The 18,208-nt window shown below is 45.0% G+C and overlaps 1 protein-coding gene across 4 annotated transcripts in view; it reads right to left on the minus strand.

Annotated features, from left to right (window-relative positions):
* Positions 1 to 361: 361 nt before the first annotated feature.
* Positions 362 to 18,208, minus strand: part of Stn1 (STN1 subunit of CST complex) — a 36,084-nt gene continuing 18,237 nt past the window's right edge. For 3 of the 4 annotated variants that reach the window (XM_076834318.1, XM_076834319.1, XM_076834320.1), the window contains 6 exons: positions 15,999 to 16,160; positions 15,038 to 15,161; positions 13,598 to 13,769; positions 10,087 to 10,209; positions 7,669 to 7,741; positions 362 to 3,896 (listed from right to left, as the gene is read on the minus strand). In XM_076834318.1, the coding sequence (XP_076690433.1) occupies positions 3,739 to 3,896; positions 7,669 to 7,741; positions 10,087 to 10,209; positions 13,598 to 13,769; positions 15,038 to 15,161; positions 15,999 to 16,160 (812 nt within the window). In that variant the 3' untranslated portion in view covers positions 362 to 3,738. The remainder of the gene's footprint in view (positions 3,897 to 7,668; positions 7,742 to 10,086; positions 10,210 to 13,597; positions 13,770 to 15,037; positions 15,162 to 15,998; positions 16,161 to 18,208) is intronic. The other variant, XR_013088777.1, reaches the window with a different exon arrangement.

Below are 18,208 nucleotides of genomic sequence, written 5' to 3' on the forward strand. Positions count from 1 at the left end.
ATGGATCTTCAAACAAATCCTTGACCAGACAGTAGTATTATTTGTCTTCTTGCCTACATCGATTATATGGGTCCATGCCTTCCGAAACACGTGAACATAAAGATCTAGAGGTTCACTCAGTATCTCTCCTTTTCAGGAGGACCCTCTGCTGGCCTCACCACACAGGCAGTGGCCCCCATAGTTAGCCCCATCTTCCCGCATCTTCTCAGCTTTTCCATTGCTGTGGGAGAGGCCCATCTCATTCTTGGCTTACTCATAATTCAGGTTACATGAGTGGGTTGGGGAGTGGAAATAGCTGTATCACTTTTGTACAGACGACGTTTGCTAATTGTAATAATACCAAGTATAGGCTAGTAGTTGATTATTATGTTTTCCATATTTTTTATTGGTGCATTATGATTATACACATTAATGTGATTTCTTGTTACATGTTCATATAGGTACATGATATAACAATATAATTTGGTCAATACTATTTTATTTTTACTATTGTTTGAGATGGGGTCTTCCATGAGCCACCACACCTGGCTGTAGACCTGACATCTTACTTTTCAAAAATCATAGGTGTATTACTTCAACAAACATTTCTAGTAATCTTTCTTTGGGTGTATATAATTATTCATGCATTTCCCAAATGTATCAGTGAGCATGGTGTGCTCATACAAAAGCTGATCCTGAGGCAAAGGCTTCTATAGAGCAAGAAATTCATCTGAGAGGTCTACTGAACAGGAATTGGGAGAAGGAAGAGAGACAGGCAGGATCAGACTAGTGGGTATCAAATTGGCAGCTACTGTGGGTGCATGTTGCTTCATCCTGCAGAGCTCTGGAAGATACTGTAGAACATGTGCTGTGACAACCTCTCACCTGAAGGCAAGGGAGCTGGGACATATACACAGGAGGCTGCTCCCAGGGAATGTTGGTTCTGCACTCTTCAGTAGAAACAGCCTTCTAAGCTCTGGAGAAAGCCCCTAGGAAGGCAGACCCTGGCAGCTGGAAGTTCTCAAAGATGTGCCAGGCACTGCTTTCAGTGCTAGGGACAGGCAGAAACAAAAAGAGAACCTTGCCCTCATGCAACATTCCTTCTACCAGAGGCAGACCATAAACTGGGCAGGTAAGAAACATCTGGAGTGTGTGAGGCTCCACAAGCTGAGGAGGAGGGAGAACAAGTTGGCTACAATCAGCAAAGAAGGCTGCGGGCAGGCCTCACTGTGAAGGTGACACTCCAGCAAAGACCTGAAAGAGGGGAGAGGGCGGCACATCACATGATTATCTGGGCAAAGAACATTCTAGGCAGACAGAATGTCAAAAGCCAAGGCCCTAAGGCAAGAACGCACCTGGGGTGTGAAAGCAGCCACGCCTAACAGCTGAGCAGAGTGGCAGGGGCTCAGCAGGAGAGGCCACTGGCACGCCTCAGGCTCCTACCTGGAGGGAGTCCAAAAGTCACGGGGAGTGGGAGCGTCACATGACCAAGGTTGCTACACTGAGGATGCCATAAAGAGTGACAAGGGCAGAAGCAGGGAGGACAGTGAGGGGCAACTGCAACACTCCCAGGAGGTAGAGGTGGAAGAGAAGCCGTTGGAGTCCACAAACATTATGAAGGTGGAGCCAAGATGATCTGCAGCAGATTGAATGTGGGGTGTGAGAATGAAAGAAGCCAACAGAGAGCCTGAGCGCCCAGGAAAACTGCACAAGGGTCAGAGGGGAAGTCAGGGCAGCTGGGAGCCTGGATGTGTGTGGATTAAGCTTGTGGTGTCCTCTCCACTCTGTCAGTAGGAGGCTGGATACAGAGGTCTGAGCATGAGGAGATGCATAGCACTGAGATAGTGTGACCCATGAAGCTGGTTGAGAGCCCCAGTGCTATAAGCCAAACTGAGATGAGGTCTGGGACTGGCCCTGAGTCTTCAGGGAGATAGAGGCTGACCACTGAGAAGGTGCAGCCAGGGAGTGTGATGTCCTGAAAGCCAAGTGCAGCAGGTACTTCTATGAGGAGGGAGTGATCAACTCTATGTCTTTGTGTACATGTGCTATAGGTACAAATGACACATATGCAGAAACACACCATGGATGTAGGACATGCACACAGGGAGCTTTAGATCCAGGGTACTATACTATACAAACACATCTTTAACTCGATTTCCTCCTCACTAATCTGTCAGTAGTACCCTGTAGCAATTGTATCCATCTGTTCCAACATTTTAGCAGCGGCATAATATTTCATTGTATACATGGATTGTAATTAACTTTTATTCTATAAAGCTTTCCCCTAATCACAGAACTCTAGATTACCCTGTGACATGCGCCTGTGGATTCATCCTCTCACACTGTGTAGTTATCTCCTGGAGATGAACCCCTCGGCTGCTCTGTGCCAGGACATGCCCTTTTTCTGTTCTGATTCCAGACTCTCCTGGGAGGCTCCACTAATCGAAGATATATTCAATATGGAAATATCACTGATTGAAGAACTGCTGGGAGTTCATTCCAGGAAGGGCCTATTCAGAGACCCTTCTGAGCATAGTCGAAACAAGACAGTTGTCTGTACAACAATGTTAGAAGTCGGCAGAAGTGTGGGTCAAGCTGCAGGTACTAGCTCTCTGCCTGACAAATGCAGCTGAGGCAGACTTGTGAGGGTAGAAACCACTCCGTGTCCACAGAGGGCAGAATAGCTCTCCAGGCCTGCAGTATCTCCAGCTAAGCCACTGAGACTCTATTACGTCAAGAGCCAACACAGCAGATGAAGGCAGATGTGCCTTCTGCAAAATGACTGTAATTAACTCCAAATCTGTTTCTCCATGCTTTATTTTTGCTGGCTGGATTTGTCATTTTCTGTTAGAACAAGCTTACTACATGCCTCAGATGGTTTTTCTTTACCTTGTCATTCTGAACAAAAGCATGACTCCATCACCTGTCTGGGCACACACCAGGAGTCTCTATCTTGATGGCGTCAGCACCTCTGGCACACTCAACAGCAACCCTGAAGATCACATCTACCCCTGCCAGGCTACTGACACCTCTGTCCCTTGCAGAGGCACTGAGGGACCATGTGTTTAGTCCTGCAACACTGGGAGTGCAGGGAATTGTTCTGTGACACCTTTTAATTTGGAAGGGAAATAAGTGCTGAATACAGAGCCACACCTTGAACCCCTGCCTACTTCCATCTCTGGGGGAATCGGTAAACAGCAGCAAACCTCAGGCCCCGCCACTGGTGCTGGAGCCTCAGAAAGCAGAGGTGAGGGGCTGTCATCTAGAAAGACCCCCCTCCCTCGCCTGGTTCCTACCCACTGAGAGTGGCCACAGGGACATAGGTGACAGCCTGAAGGCTTGCCAAGCTTAGAACTGGTGATCCGGCCATAGGTTCCTGAGTTCCTACAGTGCAGTGCAGTGCCTTTGACCCTGTGATGTCCCTTCACCAGGACAGGGCCTCAAGCCACAAATACACCAATTAAGGTGACAATACTGTTTCCTCCCCATTCTGCTCCTTGAGCCATGCCCCATCCAGACAGGAAGTCAACAGGGAAGAATTTCTTGTGTGAGGGGCTGAGATCAAAGTCACTGTACCCCAAAGTCACAGCACATGGGAGGCAGCTACATCTCATTCCCCAAGTGACCATACTAAAGTAGGGTTGGGTTTATTATGAGGTAACTTCTTCCAGACATAAGCCCTGCAAGATGTTTACAATTAGAACCTGGGGCGAATGCCACCTTGTCCTTCTGCTCCTCAGTCACTCCGAGGGCCTCTGCTCAGAACGCCTTGTAGTAGTGGTCCATTGTGCTGATGATGTCACTCTGGTCCTCCAGTAGCTCCAGCACTTGCCGCAGCACGGCCTCACTCAGGCCCGGGTGGAGGCTCAGGTGCACACAGGCCAAGATATGCTGGAAGTGGCAGCCCTTCTCCATGTCTGCAGGCAAAAGGCAGGTGGCTAAGCTTCACTATGACCATCAGGCCCTCCTCTGTCCTATCTGTAAAATCTTATGCATTAGAATTATATAAGTATTGGATCGTGACATAAAATGTATTTCTGAGACAAAGTCAAACTTCATCACTAAAAGTAATCCCACCCCAGTTTTCATACTTTGAAGATCCCGGCAGGGCCACACACACCCAGGACCAGGCATACTCCACTGCTCTACCACTCTATGTGGTTTTCATATGACAAAATGCTTTAGGCTGGAAGGTGCTCAAAGGTATTGTGGTATTGGGAAAGTAGGGCTTGACATTTGGTGCACCCTTGCACCCTGAGGCAAGCCATAGCACTCCAAGCTTCAGTTTTCTCACCTAGGGCTGGGGGACAAGGGACTGATCACCTCTGAAGTTCTTACCAGTCCCAAGGTTCAGAGGCTGGTCTTTGTTAAAGATGTACTAAATTGCGACCTCTAGTGGCTGCATCTACTCCTTAATCCTCCCAATTGGTTTAATGTTCTCCAGTTTCAGGTATGCACAGAACTGAACACTTACTGTGTGTGTAACACTGAGCAGGAAGGAGCAAGTACAGTGTGGCTGATGGAGAGCTGACCCTGGAGCCCAGTGGACCTGAATGCAAATCCTGCATGTCAACTGGGGCAAAGTGGCTCATAAGAATAAAACCACCTACTTTACAGGGTGGTGTGGGGGTAAAAGGAGACCCACATGCTTCTTAGCTAGGGAACAACCATGATTCTTCATCACTTTCATAACATGAGACCGCAGCCCGCCCCCGACTAAAGAAGCTTCAGCCCTTTCCCAGAAGCAAGGACTCATGGAGCTAATTGCAAAGATGCGGGATGCACTGCTGATGGAGGTGGAGGAACTCAGCACACCAGCTGCAGAGCAGAGAGCCCAAGCCAGGAATTTCACCGGCACTCAGCTTTTCACCTTAACTTTGAGGCCCAGGTGCTTTGGCTCAGGGCTGAGTTGATTCCCACCATACATGGGGCTCTGGGCAGTGCTTCTGACAGCTGTAGGCCTTAAGCCATTTCTCCAGTAGGTGGTTCTGTTGGAAGGGTGGTCTGGTAAGCTATTCCCAAAGTCACCTTCCAGTAACATGGGGATCATGCCTTATACTCTTCTTTTTTTTCGGTACTGGAGATTGAACTCAGGGGCACTTGCCCACTGAGTCATATCCCCAGCCCAATTTTGTATTTTTATTTAGAGTCATGGTCTCACTGAGTTGCTTAGTGCCTCAAGTTTGCTGAGGCTGGCTTTGAACTCATAGTCCTCCTACCTCAGCCTCCCCAGCCACTGGCATCACAGCCACTACGCCCAGCTTAGACTCTTCTTTATATGAGATATTACTAGAAGACAGATGAGTAGTAAAGCCAGCAAGCAGTTCCCCAGGGGTTAGGACAACAGTAGGCAGCCCTGTATGGGACACCCCTCAGCCACAGCAGGCTTTTCTGCAAGGTGCTTGCTTGGAAGCCATTGAACTGATTTTATTTATTGATTTATTTTTGCAAGGTTAATGATCAACCCCAGGATCTCATGTGTGCTAGGCAAGTGCTCTACCACTGAACTACATCCCTGGCCCTTATTATTTTGAGAAGGGTCTTGCTTAGTTGCTGAGGGTCTGGCTAAGTTGTCCAGGCCAGCCTCAAACTCAAGATCCTCCTGCCTCAGCCTCCCAAGCTGCTGGGAAACATTGCTCATCTTTAGAAAAACCTCATCAATCCTTTGATGAGAAACACATCAGTGACTGAAAAGTTCAAGTCTGTCTACCAGTCACCCTGATAAGGAAAACCCTAAGCTCTTATTTTATATGAAAGGCCAGAAGTGAAATGAAGGCCCAGGAGGAATGGTGAAATAAATGGCTGACTCTCTCTAGATATATGATGGAATACTGCAGTTAAGACTGTAGCACTTTCACATGTGCCCTGCTGATGACAAAGGACCTCTAGAAGCCAATGTTAGAAGTAAAATGCAAGGTACGGGGCAAGGTATTTTGTAGGCTAAGCTTTACTTGTGTTTTTAAAAGAGGATCAACTATACAAGTATGTTTGTAGGTGCACTAATATCTCTAGGATACATAAAAATTAGTAACAACCATGCCTTTGCAGAGGGAAAAGCAAAGCCTAGGCTCCCTGCTGGGAGGGATCTCTGATTTCTGCGTGTATTTTTTGCACTGGTTGATTTTTTAATGTTGCACATACCCTATTATTCAGAATAATTTCTACTGCCATAGGTGATAACATTATGAAGAAGAGTGACTGCAGCAGATACAAGATAGTCCTAAGAGGCCTCTCACTGGCTTTACTACCTAGGGTCTGGAATTTAACTTCTGAGAATTTATTAGTGCCAGGTGACTGGCCTGTGGCTTTTAGAGGCTCCCTGGTACAGACTGGATAGCAGAGCCTGTCCATCTTGATGCACATGTTCAGAGGTGGGAGCTGGTCCCTCAGGGCCACCTAGGACATTAGGTCCTTTTAAGGGATGAAGAGTGGATTTCTTTCCTTTGCTTCACCAGGCTGCAGGTTTTAATCCATTCTGTTCCTAATGTAGGAAAGGAATCTTGGGAGCACCTCCCTCTCCTCCTAGTTGAGGAATCCCAAGGACACTGCTCTCAAATGGTCCCTAGGTGTGAGAAACAGACTTCTATTCAACAAAAGTATACCTGTTCTTATTGTTCCAAAAGAAGTGAACTCACTGACTGCATTAAAATCACAGATTGCTTTCAGTTTATTTTAAGACCTGTTGTCATACCACTCTGGGGTCTGACCTCATCAGGTCCTAAATACCAGGGCGGAAGACCTGGCCCTACTCCACCCGCTGAGTCAGCCTGGACCAGGTCCAGGCCCTGGGATGCCTGGGACGAAAGGCCTGGAAGTGAATTTCAATGGCAAGCAAGGAGGCAGGACTGGGAACCTCAGGTCAGTTATAAATCTTTCCACTTCCCTCCTAGCATCACGTGTTGAACTAGGTCAACATTCATTATTAGCATATGTTTGCACAAGTGAACTTTGAAAAGTCACCTTGAAGACTGACCATTTTGTATAGGATTTAAAGATAGGACTAATGCTGCCTTCTCTAACCAGGAAAAGGTCATGTTTGTCGTCAGACCAGTTACAGTTCGAGAGTCTAACCACTAGGGGATGACCTAACTCCACTGAAACTATTTTCTAAACCATTTCTTTTGCAAACTTTTGGTTTCCAGAATGACAGAATCACATCATTCTAAACTAAAAAAAATTAAAAAACAAAAACTGTAGTGTCTAGAATCATTCCTCCCGACACTGAAAGGCTTGATGTTAGGAGTAAGTAAAATGTCAGATTTATATTCAAAGACAAGGAGGATGAATGGAACAAGAAATGCAACTCAGAAAGAATATGAGAACCTGCGCAACATCACAAAATCCTGGCGATCTGGCTTACCTCACAAAACCATCTGAGCCGCTTACCTATTGAGCCTCAACCCTTCCCCTACAGAATGAGAATCCCCAGGGGTGGGACCTGGGCACTGCACCTTTAAAAGAGCCCCGAGGTTGAAACTTTTTACATGGAGCCAAGGTCTGAACAACTGTGCTAGCCTAGTACTCATGTTAGAGGGGACGAAACTAAGGCTCAGAGAGAGTGGGTGCCTTGACTGTCATCTTTCAAAGTCACTGCTGGGAACAATCCCAGTCTTCTGACTCTCTGTCCAATGCCCTCTGGGAGGGAGCAGCCCCTTCCAGGGCACCCGCGCGTCACACTATGCCACTTACGACTGGGTTTCTGGCAGTCTTCCTGAATGATCCGGTGGATCTTTTTGTGCAGGTCTTTGTCTTCTCTAGTTACCTATATAGGAAAGATAGTTCAGGAAAAAATGTTCTTACATAGCACAGCAGTTGTGACATCCAGACTCCCAAATAAGTATGCAGGATAGTTTCTAAAGATTCCACCCCCATCAGCTTCCCTACACTAATGATGTGACTTTTGGTACCTGGCCTAGTGTCAAACCAGTTTTGTTCCTCAGCAGCTCACTGCTCAGGAGGTGGCCCAAAGGACATGCCCTTAGAGTGGGTTCACTGGGGCCATGATGGAAAGGAAAACTGGAATTCTGTGTTTTTAAAGGGCTACTTACTAACTGAACACTTATATTCATAGCATCTCTCTTATTTGTTATATTTTTGAGGGGGGCACCATAATCAGAGTCTCTGATCTCCACCCAGGACTCCTTGCTCTGGGCCCTGACTCCTAACCAAAGGGGAAAACAAAAGAAGAAAACAACTGCCAGGAACAGAGCAAATCTAGCCTACCACTGACACACTGTCTGCTCTCAAAGGCAGACATCACCAGGCTTCTTTTCAACCTAGTCCAGGGAAAGGGGGAAGCTGTAACTAAATAGGGCTTCGCTTTCAGGTTCAACAGCAAACCTAATAACAACAACAACAAAAGGTGAAGAAAAGGACGACAGAAGAGGAAGAAATGATGGGGAAAGAGGGAGAGAGGGGAGAGGAGAGAAAATAACACGGATGGGGAAGAAAGAAAGAAAGTGTGCCGGGAGCTAAGTTTCCACTGTAGAAAGCCCCCTATGCCTGTGGGCCTGACTTAGCATCCCTCAGTTCCCAAGGTGATTGTGATGGCTAAATAAGGTCATGTAAGCCCATGGGCTGGGCTGGACAAGAAGTACTGACATGACAATGATAACCATTTCCCTCAGGCTGGGCCCTGGGAGAAAGGAAACCTTCCCACACACAATGAGTGGAAGAGGAGGGGCGGTGTCAGAGAAGGGGACAAGGGACCTGCTCTTGCTCCATCTTCCCATTCTAACTCACAGTGATTCATAGGAGGAAGTGCCCCAGCCAGGCAACACCTCAGCCTGGGCGGTGGCCTATGGCACTGTTTTGTTCCCCAGGAATGGCTGCTCACTACAGATCCTGACAGAGCCCCAGAGCCCCAGGAACATGTGTCTCAGAGGGGGCTTGACCTGAGCTTGGCCTGGTGGGACAACCTCCAGCCAACTCCCCGGTGCCTACCCATCCCAGCCCACCCTCTCCCACAGGTGGATCAACTCTACCAGAAGCAGCACTGAAACCAGTCTTGATTTTTAAAACCCTCTGAAATGGGGAATCAGTAGAATAAATCAACATCAGGAAACGTGCTACTGAGGAAACCTTCCCCTCAGGAATTTCACTCATAAGTAATGACACTGATCTATCTCTAGGAGACTCACACTTTCTGGAAGCCACATCTATGCTGACGACATCAGTGGCCCTCAGAAGGCCCATTTTCAGCTGGGCTCCTCCAACACTAAGGGCATACAGCAAGAGGAGGCCTTTTATATCAGGAAGGGAAACCAGGAAGCAGCCATTTGTATATTCCTCGGAGGTCAACTGGCACAGCCTTTAGGGAGGCCAATGGGATTGTGTCACCCAGAAGCTTAAATGCTCATGTCCTTTGCTCCTGGAACTCTTCCTTCAGGAGTTAATTGTACAGAAATACAGACATGAGATCACAGGGACATCTGTGCAGAAAGGGCCACAGCAGCACTCTCTGTGACAGCAAAAGTTGGAAACACGATAAATGTTCCCTCACAAAGGTATGGACAAAAAAAATTTATATCAGTACCCAAGCATGGAATATCATCAGGGTGTCAGAAAGAATGACGTAGATTCCCAATAATGTGGAAAGGTGTCTGCGAGATGCTATTTTGGTACCAAAAAAAGTTGCTGAGCGTTATTAGAGCAGTAGTTCTCAACTGTCCCAGAGGACATTTGGCAATGACTGGAGGCATTTTGGTTGTCATAATGGGGGAGGTGTCATTGGCAATGAGTGAGGGAAGGTCAGGGATGCAGCTAACCATCCCATCATGCACAGGCTGGTCCCCATGGCAATCACTGGACCCACTTAGTGTTGAGGGTGAGAATTCCTGATTTAGAAGATGATTACTATTTTTTTTTTTGGTGAAGTGGAAGAGCTACAGGAGTGTATTAGTGCATCTGTAAATGTACAGGTGAACCTCCAGAAGGATGTATGGCTGTAAGAGGTAGCTCAGGGAAAGATAAGGATCAACATTTACTCCTGACTTAATATACCTCCTTCATGATTTTTTTAAAAAATAATAAGCAGGTATTCGTAATTAATAAATACATTAGTAATTGAAACTATGAAGGAAAAAATTAAAATTGTGGGTCTCTTACATGGTACAGGTTATTAAAATCACCACTCTTCTGGAAAACGAGTCCTTTTTCCTGTAGCAGCTGAATAGCATTCTTAAATACACTATGAATTGCCTTGGAAGGGGTGTCATTCTTAAACTCCACCTGTATAAATAGGAGGAAAAAAAAAAGAAGAAGAAAAGAAGTAAGGCACTTTCAGGCACCTAAAAGCAACTTCCCAGACCAACTGGTTTGTGAATTTGCCCAACAGGTTTTTAATCTGCTGAGTCAAGATCAAGGCATGTACCAGCCTAGCAGGAGGGCTAGAAGTTTGCTTTGGCAGGATCACGCTTGATAACTGCTGTATATTTCAGCTGTGATTTGTTTAATTCGGTGATATGGAGTGGAAGACCAGGAAGATACTCTTACTGTTGGCTGGTCTTTTGTATACACACTGGCTCTTTCCTTCCGCAAGATCAACTGGCAGAAATCGAGCATTGGAGGCCTGGGAGAGTGAAAGCACAGCTTCGGCTGTGAAGCAGGAGGACTCATCTGAAAAGGCTCTCGGTAAATATAAACAATATGTGATGCTTCCTTTCCAAAAACTTTGCCTCAGCTGACCCAGGGGATTTTTTTCCAGCCTGGTTTGAAGACATCAGTCTCAAGGGCAAGGCCTCTCTACTCGTCCCTTCTACAAGCTAGCAGTTCTTCTGGACAGGAATCTGTATCTTTCTTGTCATTTTTGAAAGAGCAATGACAGACTCATCCGATTCAGGAAATGGAAATGGCTCCCAGACTCAAAAGTTGGCTGGCTGCATGTGCTGAGCCTCAGGCTCCAGCCAGGAACTGGGCGGCTCCCTGAAATCTAGCTTCTCTTCACTCCCAAACCAACTCAGTGTTCATCTGGCTGTCAAAGATACAATGGTTTTGCCAGACATGGTACTGCACACCTGTAATCCCAGCCACTTGGGGCTGAAGCAGGGGAATCCTGCTTCAAGGCCAGCCTGGGAAACTTAGCTTAAAAAAAGGGGGTATAGTGGGGTAGGTGTAGCTCAGTGGTAGAGCGCTTGCCTAGTCCACAAAGGTCCTGGGCCCAATCCCCAGCGCCATGGGGTGAAAAATGGTTTTGGAAGGTCTGCCTGTCATGTTTCTGGATTTGCTAAGGGCCACAAAGGAAAAAATAGAAAGGGGGAAAATGCTCTCACCTCTCTCCCACCTCTCAGCTAGGGCACCATCACAGTGACTTTTTGTTAAGCTTTTGTTTGTATGAGGAGGGAAAGTGCCAAAGGTCTCAGGTTTCACCATCATTCTAAGCATCTTTAGTCTCCTGGGGATCTATTAAATGGAATTCAATTTAATGACACTGACCTTCCCAACCAGAGCAATGTGATGGGCTAATTCATAATTAATGGAAAAAAATCGCTTCCAAAGACAAATAAATACGATGCCACAGCCATTCCATTTCAAACATACAGCGTTGGGCAGGCACGATTTTCTGCTCTAAGCTTTTTGAGAACAATAGCACACGAAAATGTCCCCACAGATCATTTTGAATGGAGGAGTCTTCAGTCCTCAAAGAGCGCTTAAGTCTCTGTACTTCATTACAACTACCACAGAAGAGCCAGCTTCAAGTGAAGAATGTGGGCTTTGCTGAGCCTTAAAGTTTCCTTGCAAATATGCTGATAGTCATTAAAAGTCCTAGGAGGTTAATTTGGCTTTGAGCCTCCTCTGAATGATTAAATGGGAAGAAGGTCAATCTCGCTGTCAGGAGACAGCTGGAAAGCTGCAACTGTTTAGAAGCGACCTTGGCAAAGAACAAAGCACCCAGCCGTGACCCTCCCCACCTGGGTGCTTTCTGAAATGATATCCCTCATCTCTCTGCATGAAATCCTGGGTCACTGGGCACACAAGCATGTTGGCAGGAGGAGGTAATTAGTGCATGAACAAAATCGAGAAGCAGTGGTCATGCCTCGGAGGTCGGGATGGTGACCTGGTTGGTGTCTATTCCACCAGAATCCTGAAGAAAAGCTTTGGTTACTTAGCAAAAGTGTGTTCTCAGCAGCCCTGTTGGCAATGGGAGGATTGGAAAACATGTTAGTCCAGAAGGGAGGAGACTGGTTAAATACATAAACCAATCTTCCAGGAGAGGTAACAAGATTATTACACAGGAGCAGATCAGGATGTCCTACTAGGAAAGCACCTGCAAGAACTGCTCAGTGAAAAGAGAGGTCAATTATATGCTGCCATATGAGGGAGAAAGGAGAGAGAGACTCGACTACCTACAGTTTATATATTCATCAACTATATTTAGGAGGACATGCAGGAGACTGGCAATGGGGCTTGTCTCTGGGGACAGGGACAAGGTGAGAGGGAGGATGGGAAGAAATCTACTTTTACTTTACTACCTTCTGAGACCACTTGACTTTTTAACAACCATTCATTCATTCCTTGTATCAACAAACAATCACTGAGAATCTGCTTCATCCAGCCCTGTTCTAGGGCCTGGGCAGAGGGCACCCCCACAATGCTAGGGATAAAAATCAAAATGAAAAATTTTAAGAGGGAGAAGGTATTTCATTCCATGGAGGGCAAACAAATGCAGTGACATCATAACGTCACAGATCTGAATGTAACAGGGTGGGACAAGAGGTGATCAGGGCAGATGGCTGGGGGACCAAGGTGATATTTAAACTGAGATCATTCATTTATTTAAAAGTAAATAAATATGAGTCATGTCACAATGAAAACAAACCTAAGAATAGTAATAAAAGGGAAAGCCTAAAACAAGTCTCCAATAATTCAAACACACACCAAACAACCAAACAAGTTCATCTGTTATATTAGAAGTGAAAAAACAGGGACAGATCTCTCCAAGAACATTACTTTAGCATTCCCTGAAATTTTTACTTATAAATCAACTGAATACAACTTTGTCTTTATTTAAAACTCCTAAAACATGTCAGATCAACCTTATTTTTGACATGCCAAAAAATCCGGGTTCAAGTTCAAGAATCATCTTGCTGATCGATAAGTAATTCTGGGGCTGGGGTTGTGGCTCAGTGGTAGAGCGCTCACCTTGCAAGTGCAAGGCCCTAAGTTTGATCCTCAGCATCACATAAAAATAAATAAAATAAAGGTATTGTGTCCAACTACAACTAAAAAAATATTTTTTAAAAAAAGTAATTCTGGATGTAAGATAATGACCGCCCTCTCATCTCCTTCTCCCTCATTTGGCTTCTGCTAAGATGAAATACTCATCTCAGTGAGTACTAACAACTAGGTGCTATGACCTGAGCCTATTATTATCTTTTTCAACTCAAAGATTAAGGGCAATGAGATTAAGTAAAGAGGTGGAAAGGACAGGTCTAGCCTCATTTCAAATTCTTAGTGGTCAGTGACCTTTCCAAAATAGAAACGGCATGTGCTGGAAGGGTGACCTCTGCCCCTGGGTCCACCCTGTGATTCTTAACATCACAGTCATGTTCACCCACACCCTTCAGCTGCAGACTTGGGGCAGAGGCCCAGAATTCTCACATGGGCATGTGGCACTCACTTGGTCGGAGCAGGTGCTGTGAATCACGGGCTGATTGGCAAGAGTCAGCAAAGATGGCACCATTTCCAGCTCCTGCTGGTAAAAGGTTTGTACTCTCTTCTCCATGAGGAACTCTTTGATTTTTTCACTCAGCAAACACGTGAGACTGGTAAGGTCTCGGGCTTCTGGATTGCTGCCAGGGGAAAGTTTTTAAAAATCCCTGAAGAAAACCATTACCTTTGTTCCTTTTTGGTGTGCATAAGGCAGAAAATTAGGTAGAAGATGCAATATTATATTGAGACTTGTTTTTGACAGAGATACATACAGTGAATACTGTGTGGCTGCTTAAAATTATGAGAACCAGGGTTGGACATGTCGCTCAGTGGTAGAGCAGTTGCCTAGCACATATAAGGTCCTGAGTTCAAACCCCAGTACCACAAAAAAAAAAAAAAAAAAAAAAAAAAAAAGATTATGAGAATTAAAAAAGACATTCATGGTAGACTAAGAAAAATGTCAAGCTTCAGAAGAAATAAAACCTATATGGTTTCATTTTTGTAAAAAAAAAAAAAAAGTAAAGGACAACCTACAAACATATATGTGGCATTTATGCTTATGCATGCACAGAAGAAAAGCGTCTAAGAGGAAACAGCTGCCAGGAACAGTGGCAACCTCTGGAGAACGGAACTGAGGGGACAATTTCTATTTTATACATTCTAGAGTTTGCATGTTTCAGGAAACATAATTCCTGAAATTCACAAGTTAAAAAAAAATTAAAGGAGGGCTGAGTGTAGCACAGTGGTAGTATAGTGCTTGTCTAGCATGCATGAGACTGTGGGTTCAAATCCCCAGTATCACAAGAAAAGAAAAGAAAAAGAAAGGGGCCATAGTAAAAAGTCCGCCTTTCTCTTCTTCTCCCATCCTGCCCCAGCCTGCATCCTCTCCTGGTTCTCTGTAATTCTTCCCCTATACTAGCAAATATCCATATATTCTCATTCCTCCTGGGGTTGGCTTTGTTATGTTGCCTACCTAAAGGAATAAAATCATCCCTGGTGGGAAACAACTGATGTAGGTTTTTTGCAGGATTCTGGTTATGATGTACTATGGTACAATACTTTGTGATGTGCCTCAGAGCAGTTTTCTTCATGTTTCTTGCCCTGGGGTTGGTTGAGCTTCTTGGATCTGTGAGTTTATAGGTTTTCACAGCTTGGAAAATTTCAGCCATTATTTCTTCAAATATTTTTTTTCTGTGCTCTTCCCTCCACTCCTTCAATGATTTCAATTATACATCTATTTTCCTGACTTCCCTCTGCAGATGAGGAAATGGAGGTGTACGGAGGTGAAAGCCCCACAGCGCTCAAGTGGAAGCTTCAGGCCTGGCCCAGGCCCACCCCAGCCTCTGGCTCCCACTGCTCAGCTGCACTGCTGCTGACTCACCCCTGACAGTGGTAAGACCCAACTTACCCTCCTGCTGCTTCTTCCTCTAGAGCTGGACTGTGGAAGGGCTGGTCGTAAACTCTCCTGTAGAGAGTGGGCAGCTCAAGCATTCTTGCAATTTGAATTTTCCACACTGGATCATCCACTTTGTCTAATAAGGCCAGGAAAAAAAATGTCAGAAATTATACTGAGATCAGTTCTTTCCCATGTCCATGCTACTACAAGGACAGCAGTCTAGATGCACTCCCAGCCTTCCTGTGAGGGTGAAGGCAGTGTCCCGTCATAGGTATAGCCAGGGAGCAGAAGGAGACTACAAGGAACGTTGGTACAGATTCATCTGACAGTCTGGAGGACCACAGGGGCTAAAAATCAGCCAGGGGAGATAATGCAGGACTGTCCTATTTCTAATTAGCTGTTTTCATTTAAAGTCAATGGACTTGGCCAGGCATAGTGGCACATGCATGTAATCCCAGCAGCTTGGGAGGTTGAAGCAGGAGGATCACAAATTTGAAGCCAGCCTCAGCCAAGGAACTTAGCAACTTAGTAAGAACATCTCAAAATAAAAAAATAAAAAGGGCTAGGATGTAGCTCACTCCTGTGTTCAATTCCCAAATAAACAAATAAACAAACAAAAGTTAATGGACTTAATGGTGTTCAGGAAATTTCCATCATTTTGAAGAATATGAACTCTGCCCTAATGGATTGACACATAGAATTTCAAAGTTCTTTGGAAATGACTATATTATTAAAATAAACTTGCCAACTCTATATAGCCAATAATTCATTTTCTTTCCTAATTCACTTATTATTAACTTTTTTTCCAAATAAAATTGTGAAGTGCTGCTTTTCTTTAAAAAAGCATATTATACAATATAACATTAGAGTGAAATCTTGTGAACTTTTTGAAAGTTAGACTTTCAGCTAAACAAGAGTCTTCTGGATCATTCCCAGAATAACAACCAATTTGACAAAAACTTCTTGTGCTTACAATAAGCAGTGGCGTGAATTTCTCGCTCTTCTCTGTATGTGCGGATGTAGCCTCTGATTCGGATAATGTCCCCAAGTTCTACCTTAGTTCTCTGCTCAATGGTCTCTTGAAGCTTCTTAAGCCGTGAGGTCAGACTCAGCTCACTGGCTGCACTTGGACCAGCTGCAGTGTGAAGGGGGCAGGAGAGAGAGAGGTTTAACGCCATCACTCCACCACACTGCGGACAAAATTCAAGAGCAAGACCCACACAGCACATTTATTCTCCTTCTGATCAGTTGCTATACTATAGGAAATCCTTGTAACCTTTGAAATCCTCAACTGAACAGTAGAGGTATAAGATATAGCTGTAATTATTCAAAAGCAGAGAGAAGGAGTCTGGACAGGCCAAATAGGCAAGCTCCAGGGCAGTCCCGAGGCCTTCTTTCCCACCTCTGCAATGCCAGCAGTCAGGGCTCCACAGGGTCCTGAGTGTGATTCCAGGGGCAACAGCTCTAAATAACCCTCTAAGGTGTCCCTGCAAACAATTGTCCTACCTCAGTGTTCCACATCCCGACCCCTCACCTCTCATTCATTCTCTTACACACTCACTCACTCATTCTCATACAACTCAAGAATATACCCTTATGGGCTGGGTGTCATGGCACTCACCTGTAATCCCAGCAGCTCAGGAGGCTGAGGCAGGAGGATCTTGAGTTCAAATCCAGCCTCAGCAATTTAGTGAGGCCCTAAACAACTCAATGATACCCTGTCTCTAAATAAAATATAAAAAAAGGCAGAGCTATGGCCGAGTGGTGAAGCACCTCTGGGTTCAATTCCTGGTAATGTCATGGTGAAAAGAAGCCAAGGCACACTCAATCCTAAATAGTCTCTACCCCTCAATTTTATTTCCAAACCATGTTAGTTAGTTAAAAGAACAGCCACGGATGTTCAGGTAGACAGGTGCTACTCTAGAGCCTTTTCAATGTATCAGCACATCCAATCCTCACAACTACTCCCACATATTACTAGCCCTATTTCAGAGAAAGAAACTGAATCACACAGAGATCAAGCAACTTTTGCCCAAATGAAGCTGCAGCTTAGTCGCTGGCTGCAGAGCCTTCTCACTGATCCTTTATTCTCTGTTGCTATCCCAAGAGGTTCCTACATTTTCCATAGTCAAGAGTTGATTGGTGTAAAAGATTTTATGTTCTGCCAGGCGAGGTGGTGCACACCTGTAATCCTGGCAAATGGCGAGGCTGAGGCAGGAGGATTGGGAGTTCAAAGCCAGCCTCAGCAACTTAGCAACTCAGAGAGACCCTGTCTCTAAATAAAATACAAAAAAAGGGCTGGGGATGTGGCTCAGTGGTTAAAGCACCCCTGGGTTCAATCCCGGTACCAAAAAAAAAAAAAAAAAAAGAAAAGAAAAAGGTTTTTATGTTCTGTTTTTCTGCCTACCATAATTCCAAATAGGACAGTCCTGCATTATTCCCCCTGGCTGATTTAGTTGCAAGTCTCAAGGACAGCCACTATGGTCCTGCAGAGTGTCAGATGAATCAGTACCAATGCTCCTTCTAGTCTCGTGTATCCACACAATCTACAGAACTCAGCATTTTAATTAACAATATAGCATTATCTTGCTGATATGCTAGTTTATTTTACTAGTCTCACTAAATAGCCCCTCCCTTTAAAAATATTTCTTATTTTGGTAGAACTGTGGATTAAACTCAGGGCCTCATGAACAGTAGGCAAGAACTCTACCACTGAGCTACATTCTCAGCCCCTCATTTTTATTACTTTTGTATCACTAGCATTGAGGCGGGGGCAATATAGGCTAGAGGTCAGCATTTGACTCCTGGAGTCAGAAAGACCTGACTTGAATCTCAGTTTACCTGTTGTTAGCTGTGTGACCTTGGGCAGGTTGCTTAACCTCACTGTCTCTTCTTCTCCACTCATACATCTCTGTTTCTTCAATTATGAACTGGGGATAATGGTAGAGTACCTCATACCTCAAGGTATTGTGTATGACCTAATTTAACCCTTAACACAATGCCAGAATATCAGAAATAATTAATGTATGGTATTTGTGATAACAAATAATTCAGATCTCTAGACGAATTATTTTCTTTGGGGTCTTTCATTGGGGATTACTGGATAAAAAGTGTACAAACAACGTACAGTTCACGGCATATTGTCAGAATGTTTGCCAGAAAAAATTCTGGCAAACCCCAGCC

This window comes from Callospermophilus lateralis, chromosome 15 (genome assembly GCF_048772815.1).
Source record: "Callospermophilus lateralis isolate mCalLat2 chromosome 15, mCalLat2.hap1, whole genome shotgun sequence".
Lineage (NCBI taxonomy): Eukaryota > Metazoa > Chordata > Mammalia > Rodentia > Sciuridae > Callospermophilus > Callospermophilus lateralis.